We start from the raw sequence: 9514 nt of genomic DNA, 5'->3' as shown, positions 1-9514 counted from the left end.
ATTTGCATCAGGTAGTCTAATTACCAAACATTGTCTTACGCGGTGAGCGCAGCGCTGCGGCAACAACCGAACGCTTAAGTGCTAATGTTAGCTAAGAATAATATGTTAGCAAACGGCATTTTCTTTTCTAAACTCCAAAACAGTCTCAGATCAAAAATACCCGCTAAAAATTGTTTATCTAAATTTGGCTGTAATGAGGGCTATCGCGTATGAATTCGCCACTAGAGGCGCTAGTGTAGCGTGAGGTCTCCGAAATGTCAAATCTCATAGTTTTTGGGTGAGCTACGCGGGTTTATTTATAATTAGAATAATTTTGTGAATATTTTGCAATATCTGAAATTAATTATGGCAAATATGCGTACCGGGACAATGAATGTCTGTGTTTTGAGACAGTTTTGTCTTTCGGAAACCTTTGTCCTGCCTTTTTTCCGAACAAAACGGGGACTATGCAACACTGTGGCATGCTCGATATTTTTATGGTACGGTTTTAAAATGTATTAAATATGATTTTAATCTAAACTTTGTTTTCACGTCCGTAATAATAGACTTTGAAAGCCATACTTAAAAACCTCACGCAACAGTGCGCCATCTAGTGAGACAAAAAACGATAGCCCTCATTAGCTCAGAGGTTGTGCTGCCATCTATGCGTTCTTCACGAAAATACGAGCTTATTTATTTTGTATACTATTCAAGTTGGTTGTTTGTTGCGTTGGTAGGGCGCTTCAGTGCTTGACGTTTACGAGACGTTTACTGTGCTCTATAAGTTGGCAACACTAGTCTCCAGTCATCACCACACCGTCCCGTCAGCCAGCTGGCTTAGGCGAAATGTCAAAATTTACAGAATTAGAAACTTCTTTCTCTCGTGAATTGCGAATTTTATAAATTAACCGTAGTTTAGTAATATTCACTCAAGATGCGGGTGGGTGTGTTCGTGTTTCTTTCGCTCGTGCTGTGTGCAGCGGCCTGGGACGACGGCGATTTAGAAGTATTTGACGTGGTCGAAGAAGTTAACCAGAATTTCTACGAACTTCTCGGTATTACACAGGTACTGTAGAAGAGAAAAAAATAATGATCACAACCTCGAAAATCTAATATTTTGGTTGACTTAGTTTATCAATTTATCTTTAGGAAGCAACTCCAGCAGAGGTGAAATCAGCATTTAAAAAGCTGACTTTGAAGCTACATCCAGATAAGAACGATTCTCCAGACGCTGATGTACAGTTCAGGAACCTGGTCTCTGTCCATAATATACTGAAGGATCCGGGGAAGCGAGAGAAGTTAGTATTTTATGACTTGAACTAATTGTCCAACCAAAAATTACTTATTTCTTCACACCTATGGGTTGAACATTTTTTAAAGCTGTGGCTAGGGTGAATTATTCAGCCTGTGATTTTGTCACCAGCCAGTTTATTTATAATAGTAAGGTATTGGCAGTTTTACAACAACTCAATGAATTGTTAGGTTCCATAAATTTAAAGAATTGTATAAAGTGTTGTAAAATTAATCTAATATTTAATTTGGGCAAATTTTCCTAAAATTACTTGTAAATGTTTGTAACAGACATCTTTATTTAGGAGATGTCACTGTTAATGCAATATGCTTTAAACATCAACAAATGTGTGGAAACCTCAATTACTTAATCATAGTCAAATTAAATATAATTATGATCTCCAAAATTGAAAATGGCTATTTATTTTATAACACTGTATCAGCAGTAATAGTGACAAAGTGATAATTTATTTTATTATTAAATCAAATACTAAATTACATATAAGACTATTGTAATCATCATAATTGTACTAATATTCTATTCTATTTACTGTACAGATACAATGAAGTCCTCAAGAACGGTCTGCCAAACTGGCGATCAGCAATCTACTACTACCGGCATGTGCGAAAGATGGGTCTGGCTGAAGGCTCAATCATCCTATTCATTATCATTACGTTTGGTCAGTATGCTGTGGGCTGGGCTGCATATGCTGAGAAGAGGTTCACAGCAGTAAGTATATTGTCAATATTTTTTATTACATAGTTTTTGTTCATTCATCAGTGCAATGATTCTGCCACCTCCATCGGCGGGTTAAGACTCTGTCAATACGACTTGGTCATGTATGTTAAAGCTGTCCATATTCTGTAGAATACCAGCCATTACGACTCAGTACTGATACTCAGTTGTATACTAAGTACAGGATGTTTATATTATTAGTTAGTGAATTGAAGATTGTGATGAGGGTAGAAAAGTATTCTACTTCGTTTGTGCTACCTTGTGACTTAGTAACCTTGTTGATGTGAACAGGAACAAATACTGAACAGCAGAGGCAAGAAGCACTCAAAAAAATCTGGCTTTGACACGGGCCTTGCGGAGATATTGGACCAGCTGCCGAAGCCAAGTATCAAGGACACGCTGCCCTTCCAAATACCGAGGCTGGTGTGGTGGACAATTGTAGGGGTACCCCGGGGGATCATGGAGCTGAGGAGACATTTGAAAGAGAAGGAAGAGGAAGCTAAAAGGCAGAAGAAGAGGTAGGATAGCTGAATAAAGTATTCTATTCACTATGATTTTATTGCTAAAGTTATCATGAAATTTCTGGACATTATCATTATAATTGGTGTTGTTTGTATGTAAATGCTTTAGTTACTTTAATAACCTACAGTGACTATATTGAACACCAAAAACATACCAAGCAGTACAAAAACAGATTTTAATCCAAGATTTGTTAATTTTAAACAAAATAATATGACAATGAATAAAAATTTTACAAAGGAATAACTAAGATTTTTTTAGACGCTGCATTTACTTTAATATTATTAAAACAAAGGCAAATAGTTTGTTGTTTTTTGAAATAGTATTCAAATGTAGCCAAATGTCAAAAAGCATAATGATTGAATCCGTATTCAACTAAGTTTAATCCGCTTCTTGCACATTAAATTGCTTCACAATTCGGCATTTCGGTCCACTGGTTTTGATCAGTTCTGTCAATACTGTTGCTGTAAGAGAATGATGCAAAACAAGTGGTGCAATTTATTATGTTTGTTGTATCAATTAAATACTTTTAAGGTAAAGAACATATTGTATTTTCGTTAAAAAAAACAATGTTTACTTATTTTTATTTAATTTTGATTTAAATGTGATCAATGGGCCTCAAGCTCATACTGTGGCTGTTCTGTAGAAATTGTAAAACTGTATTCTAATTGGGTTGCCAAATTTATTCGTTAGTGTTCACTCCACGCCACTGCAAGCTATATGAGTGCTCGTGATTTCACCATTGTTCTTTTTTTATTGTTCTCACTTTAATATATGTCTCCTTGTTTCACCATCCATTGATTAAATTTATTTGGCGGATAAATGTGATGCCGTCTCTGTTTGTTTTGTTCGAATAGACGGAGACGGCATCACATTTATCTGTCAAATAAAATTAGACTATGGGTGGTGAAACAGCCCCTTTGTATATTTACTACCGAAAACGCATATATGCGTTAAACTTTCACCTAGTTATGCTGGAATAAGTTTGTACTCATGCAAGCCAAAACTTCTTCTTCTGCCGCAAACGCACATGTGCGTCACGCATATGCGCGACAGCGGCAGCTGGACAAGTCTTGTGCTTAACAGAAAAAGAAAGTTGTTATGTTTGTCTCCAGAGAGGCGGAAGAGAAGGCGCGAGCGGAGCGCGAGGCGGCGGCGGCCGAGGAGGCGCGACAGAACCGCGTGCGCAAGCGGCGCTTCGTGCCGCCCGCACGGGAGGCGACGGACTGTCTGCTGGACCCCGCCGACGACGCGCCCGCCCCCGCCCCCGTCCAGGTGGGCCAGTGTTACCAGTAGTATAGTTAGGGTTGCCATTACTTCTAGGAACCAATACGGGACAATTTATCTATCGAGGCCCAAAACTCGTAAACAACATGCAACGCCGACGTAGCCTTGAGGCCCATCCTCACGTTTTTTTTGCACTCGTTTATACTGATACAAACGTTTGTGCCGCGTATGTAATTTATGGAACAGTTTGGTGGCCGAGGTTTGTCCAACTTACTACCATATAGCTACCTTCAAAAAGCGAGTGTTCCATTTTTTGCTGCGCCTTTATATGGGCGACGGTCATCACTTAACATCAGGTGAACTTTCTATTCGTTTGTCTGCTAGACGCAAACTGACATACGACAAACAAGGTCTTTAGGCAACACAAGCAAAATTTACATTGAAACAGCCAAAGAACGTTTTTTATTCCGATAACAGACGCAACCACTGTATAGCATTAATGCAAAATGGCGGATTTTTTGTTGCCAGTGTAAATAAATTGTGTAATTTTTTAGAAATACAGAAGTGGTCTAATTTAAGCGCCGGTTCGATATAGGTTACTCTCCCCTACATTAAAAAAAATGTTTTTTCCAAAGGCGCCGGTGATATCGGGCGGCCTATGGACGGATGATGACTTGGCGGAGCTGATCCGTCTGGTGAAGAAGCACCCGGGGGGCTCCGCCGAGCGCTGGGAGCGCATCGCCGCCGCCATGATGCGGAGCGTGCCTGAGGTCACCCACATGGCTGCCAAGCTCAAGGATAACTGCTACAGGATCCCCGGCCAGGAGCCCGAGCCTGTGCCGGAGGAGCTGCCTAAGAAGGTGAGTCTTCGGGTCACTAAACCGAGCGATCGATCGCGGTACGCCTTTTGCTTACCAGCGATGCAAATGTCTGTGTCGATCACAATTTTTGTCCACGCCACACGCCCTCTCAGCTTAGCATATCTTTTGTACATTAATTCGAGTTAACACTTGACAGATGGGCGTGCCTTCAGTCAATTTTCAACTTTGACGTCATACAAATAAAGCCATTTTTAGTATACCGCTACCCACGTTTATAGATTATGTAAAAACTTTTTTATTTGTATGACGTCAAAGTTGAAAATTGACTGAAGGCACGCCCATCTGTCACGTGCTAACTCCAAGTAATCGTACTGTGCCCTCTTCTCGCTAATAACTAACAAAGGGGACTTATCCTTTTAAAGGATTTCCCGAAAATCCAAAAATCCCGCCCAATTTTTCGGGGTATGTTGAAAAAAAAAAACGATGAGCCTTAACAGGCCCTGTACAAAGTGCACTTAACATTAAGGTCGTGTATACATATTTTTGTAACTTTCGCCGTGTCGATATCTCTGCCCTTGACTGTACAAAGTGCAAAATTGGAATTTCGTATCTTGCCGTCCCGCTGACGCTAATATTTAATACGAGAGTGAAAGGGACGGTGCGATACGAACTTCGATCGGATTAACGGGCACGCTCTGACATTCAGGTGAAGACGCGCAAAGCGGAGGAGACCAGCAGCGGCAACTGGTCGCAGCAGCAGCAGCGCGCGTTGGAGGCGGCGCTCGCCAAACACCCCAAGGGCGGCGCCGGCGACCGCTGGCAGAAGATCGCCGCCGCCGTGCCCGGGAAGACCAAAGTAACATTTTTTTTTATGTCAGGGGACAATTCACACCAATGAGGGCTATCGCGAATGAATTCGCCGCTAGAGGCGCTAGTGTAGCGTGAGGTCTCCGAAATGTCAAATCTCATAGTGTTTGGGTGAGCTACGCGGGTTTATTTATAATAAGATTTTTTTCGTGAATATTTTGCATAACCTGAAATTAATTATGGCAATTATTAATTACGGGGCAATGAATGTCTGTGTTTTAAGACAGTTTTGTCGTTCGGAAACTTTTGTCCTCCCTTTTTTTCCGAACAAAACGGGACTTAGCAACACTGTGGTTGCTGGATATTTTTATGGTACGGTTTTGAGGTGTTTTAAATATGATTTTAATCTAAATTTGTTTTCACGCCCGTATAACAGACTCTGAAAGCCACACTTAAAAACCTCACGCAACAGTGCGCCATCTAGTGAGACAAGAAACGATAGCCCTCATTGACCTAGTCCCAAAGTAAGCTTAGCAAAGCTTGTGTTATGGGTACTAAGCAACGGATAAATATGACCATTATTATTACAGTTACAGGGTGTAACATTTAGATCGGTCAGTATGAGAAACTCTGAAACTATAACACATACGAAGATCTGTTCTAAGGAATCATGTCATCGATTTTAGTAAAAAAAAAACTGCAATCATACATTTAAAAAAAACATTGACTCAGTTCGGGAATCGAAACCGGTCGTTTTCAAACTTCAAGTTAAAAAAAAATTGTAATTATTACGACTCAAGAGATAGAGCCCTGTGATAGACGGACGGATAGACAAAGACAGTGAGCTAGACAGACAGCGGAGTCTCCGTAATAAGGTTCCGTTAGCAGCCTTGGGGTCATCATCATCATCCCAGCCTATATACGTCCCACTGCTGGGCACAGGCCTCCTTTCAGAACAAGAGGGCTTGGGCTATAGTTCCCACGCGGGCCCAGTGCCGATTGGGAACTTCACACGCACCATTGAATTGCTTCGCAGGTTTGTGCAGGTTTCCTCACGATGTTATCCTTCACCGCAAAGCTCGTGGTAAATTTCAAATGTAATTCCGCACATGAATTTGGAAAAACTCAGAGGTGCGAGCCGGGGTTTGAACCCACGACCCTCTGAGAGGCGATAGGTCAAACCACTAGGCCACCACGGCTTTTTCACCCTTGGGGTACGGAACCCTAAGAACAAAACAGGTATAATATCCGAATTTAGTGCTGAAATAGGTACATTATTAGGTAATTACCAAAACACCTGTTTAACTGTCGTTTCTGGCGTAATTTTAAACATCCATTCTCTTTCGCACTCAGTGACCTAATCAGTCTGTTTCGAATTAGATTGCGAGCGTGTCGAAACGTCACCTGAATGAATTGTGTTGACCAAGTATTGTACCAACAATGACACTGGGCCAGTTACGTCATCTTGGTCATTGATAGACCGGGCTTGCGTTTGATGAAAGAGAAAATAATGTTTCATTGACTACTAAAAAACTAAATCCAATGTTGAAGACTATTGTATGTATGTATGTGTAACCCTATGACTGCATGAAATTAAAACAAATAATACCAATTAAACAAATAAATATCATGGGTCACTTGACAGCAATTGACCTTTTTTTTTATTTGACTGGATGGCAAACGAGCAAGTGGTCTCCTAGTCTCAAACTAAGCAAAGCTCGTGGTATGGGCACTAGACAACGGATAAACATACTTAAATAGAAAGATACTCGTAAGATACTGCTTCCCAGGGTTGTGCAGGTTTCCTCACGATGATTTCCTTCACCGTAAAGCTCGTGGTAAATTTCAAATGCAGTTCCGAAAAACTCAGAGGTGCGCGCCGGGGTTTGAACCCATGATTCTCTGCTTGAGAGGCCATAAGCCAAACCACTCGGCCACCACGGCTTCTCGTATTTAAGTATGTATACGCTTTACGGTGAAGGAAAACATCGTGAGGAAACCTGCACAACCCTGGGAAGCAATTCAATGGTGTGGGTCAAGTTCCCAATCCGTACTGGGCCCGCGTGGGAACGGCCCAAGCCCTCTCATTCTGAGAGGAGGCCTGTGCCCAGCAGTGGGACGTATATAAGCTGGCATGATGATGATACTTAAATACATATTAAACACCTAAGACTCGAAAACAAACATTCGTATTTTTCATACAAATATCTGACTCGACCGGAAATCGAACCCGGGACCTCAAGCTTTTTAGTCAGGTGCTCTAAACACTAAGCTACTATTTAACATCCTGACGGGAACAGAGTCCGGCTCTGTCAGGGTCCTCCCTTCCGAGTTGTCATAATGGATTTTTCCCGATTACACGCCCCCATCTCCTATAAAGAACCTAATATAACATTTTAAAAGTAAAAACAACTAAACAAAAAATGGCATAGTATCTCTGGCCCTTAAGGCGACTCAGCCCCAAAACCTCAATACAACAATTAATTTACTATTGATTTTATTTCTGAAAAAAAAACAGAAGAAAAACAAGGCTACTAAGTTATTTTTTTCATGTTTATTTCAACATTGTGAAAAAAAAAAAAGTCGTTTTTCTCATGTTACATCACTAATTGCAAGGCCGTAAAGCCAACGAGTTTGTAGGCCAATCGAGCGCCGCAATCTAATGCAACTTGCACGATTTTTCTTGCAAGTGTAAACTCGGCTTTAGAGTAAACAGCGCTGTCTGTTGGCAACTACGCACTCCAGCACTGTGGTATGGAACGCAAAGGGGAACCCACCACACTATTTTCCCAAGAAAGTAGTCGTGAAGGTTCACTACTGATTTTCAACCGACGGCTACGACCACTCTGCCACAAGTGTAGCGACTTAGAAGAGTCCTGTAGTAAAGGGCCCTCGCCCACTGCGACTTTTTGTAGCGATGCTGTCGCGCGTTTTGTAAATGCTAGACAGTATCGCTACAAACGCGCGTTAGTCGCATTGGCAACGCGCTACAGCATCGCGACAGAAAACGGAGGGAGGGTGTGAAGAGAGGGAGGGTGAAGCGCGACAGTAGCGCGTTTGCATCGCGACTGAATCGTGGTTTCGTGGCCGGGGGTATACAGCTAGCGACCGCATCGCGACTGTATCTATGCGAACGCGCGACAGCATCAAAGTCAAAGTCAAAGTCAAAATATCTTTATTCAATTTAGGCTATAACAAGCACTTATGAATGTCAAAAAAAATCTACCACCGGTTCGGAAAAACCTCTGCTGAGAAGAATCCGGCAAGAAACTCAACGAGGTATATATATTTTTTAAAAACAGATTTACAGTATTATTAAATGATATGTATACATCACAAGTATTTAACACAACTTTATTTTTAACACAGTAGGTTCGCTATTTGAAGGGATCGCTAATGCGGATCGGAATTATTTCCAAATATCCCTGTCCATGATATAATCATTAACTTTATAATACGCCTTTGATATTAATGTCTTCTTGACAATAGATCTGAATTTTGTATCCGTTTCATTTATAATATTTTTTGGAATTTTATTATAAAAACGTATGCAATTTCCCAGAAAAGACTTTTTGGTTTTAGCCAGTCTGTAAGATGGAACTTTAAGCTTCCCTGTGTTTCTAGTAGCCTTTGGCTTATCGACGTTAGTGGGAAAATCACATATATTATGTTCTTCCTAACATACATGATTATTTCAAAAACATAAAGCGACGGCAGGGTTAGGATATCTGTTTCCTTAAAAAAAGATCTTAAATCGCTACTGCATCGCTACAAAAAGTCGCCGTGGGCGAGCGGCCAATATACTAACCAATTTTTATTTCGCAGGAAGAGTGTATGCAGCGGTGTAAATATCTATCAGAGTCATTACGGAAACAGAAACAGAAAGAAGAAGAAGACCGATTGAGAGAAGAGAGCGGCGAAGCGCACGAGTCAGACGCTCTTATCGAAGAGTCATAACGTTTAATAGTGATCTATATCAATGGCTTAGTGTCATAAGGGAGCAGTGAGACGAAGGGTGTAATGTTTATCAAGATTGTATTTCTATGAAAATTGCATTTGAAGTAAAAAAAAACACCAAAGTATTGTTTTTTATTTAACACGTTGGCTGCCAGGAGCCGGTGGGATCAAAAGTTCA

General features: G+C 40.9%; 1 protein-coding gene across 1 annotated transcript; it reads left to right on the top strand.

The window, feature by feature from the left end:
* Positions 1–769: 769 nt before the first annotated feature.
* Positions 770–9448, top strand: LOC141427907 (uncharacterized protein F54F2.9). Its single transcript, XM_074087507.1, has 8 exons — positions 770–1045; positions 1129–1277; positions 1828–1999; positions 2297–2523; positions 3640–3799; positions 4387–4611; positions 5279–5428; positions 9205–9448. Exons 1-8 carry the CDS (start codon positions 914–916, stop codon positions 9334–9336), a joined length of 1347 nt encoding a protein of 448 aa, XP_073943608.1. The 5' UTR covers positions 770–913; the 3' UTR covers positions 9337–9448.
* Positions 9449–9514: the final 66 nt, after the last annotated feature.

The sequence above is a fragment of the Choristoneura fumiferana genome, chromosome 5 (genome assembly GCF_025370935.1).
Source record: "Choristoneura fumiferana chromosome 5, NRCan_CFum_1, whole genome shotgun sequence".
Classification (NCBI taxonomy): domain Eukaryota; kingdom Metazoa; phylum Arthropoda; class Insecta; order Lepidoptera; family Tortricidae; genus Choristoneura; species Choristoneura fumiferana.
This window is presented reverse-complemented; position numbering and strand designations above follow the sequence as displayed.

Coding starts and splice junctions, on each gene's coding strand:
- LOC141427907 (XM_074087507.1), top strand. CDS start 914: ATGCGGGTGGGTGTGTTCGTGTTTCTTTCGCTCGTGCTGTGTGCAGCG. Junction 1,046..1,128: donor AACTTCTCGGTATTACACAG/GTACTGTAGAAG, acceptor ATTTATCTTTAG/GAAGCAACTCCAGCAGAGGT. Junction 2,000..2,296: donor CTGAGAAGAGGTTCACAGCA/GTAAGTATATTG, acceptor TGATGTGAACAG/GAACAAATACTGAACAGCAG.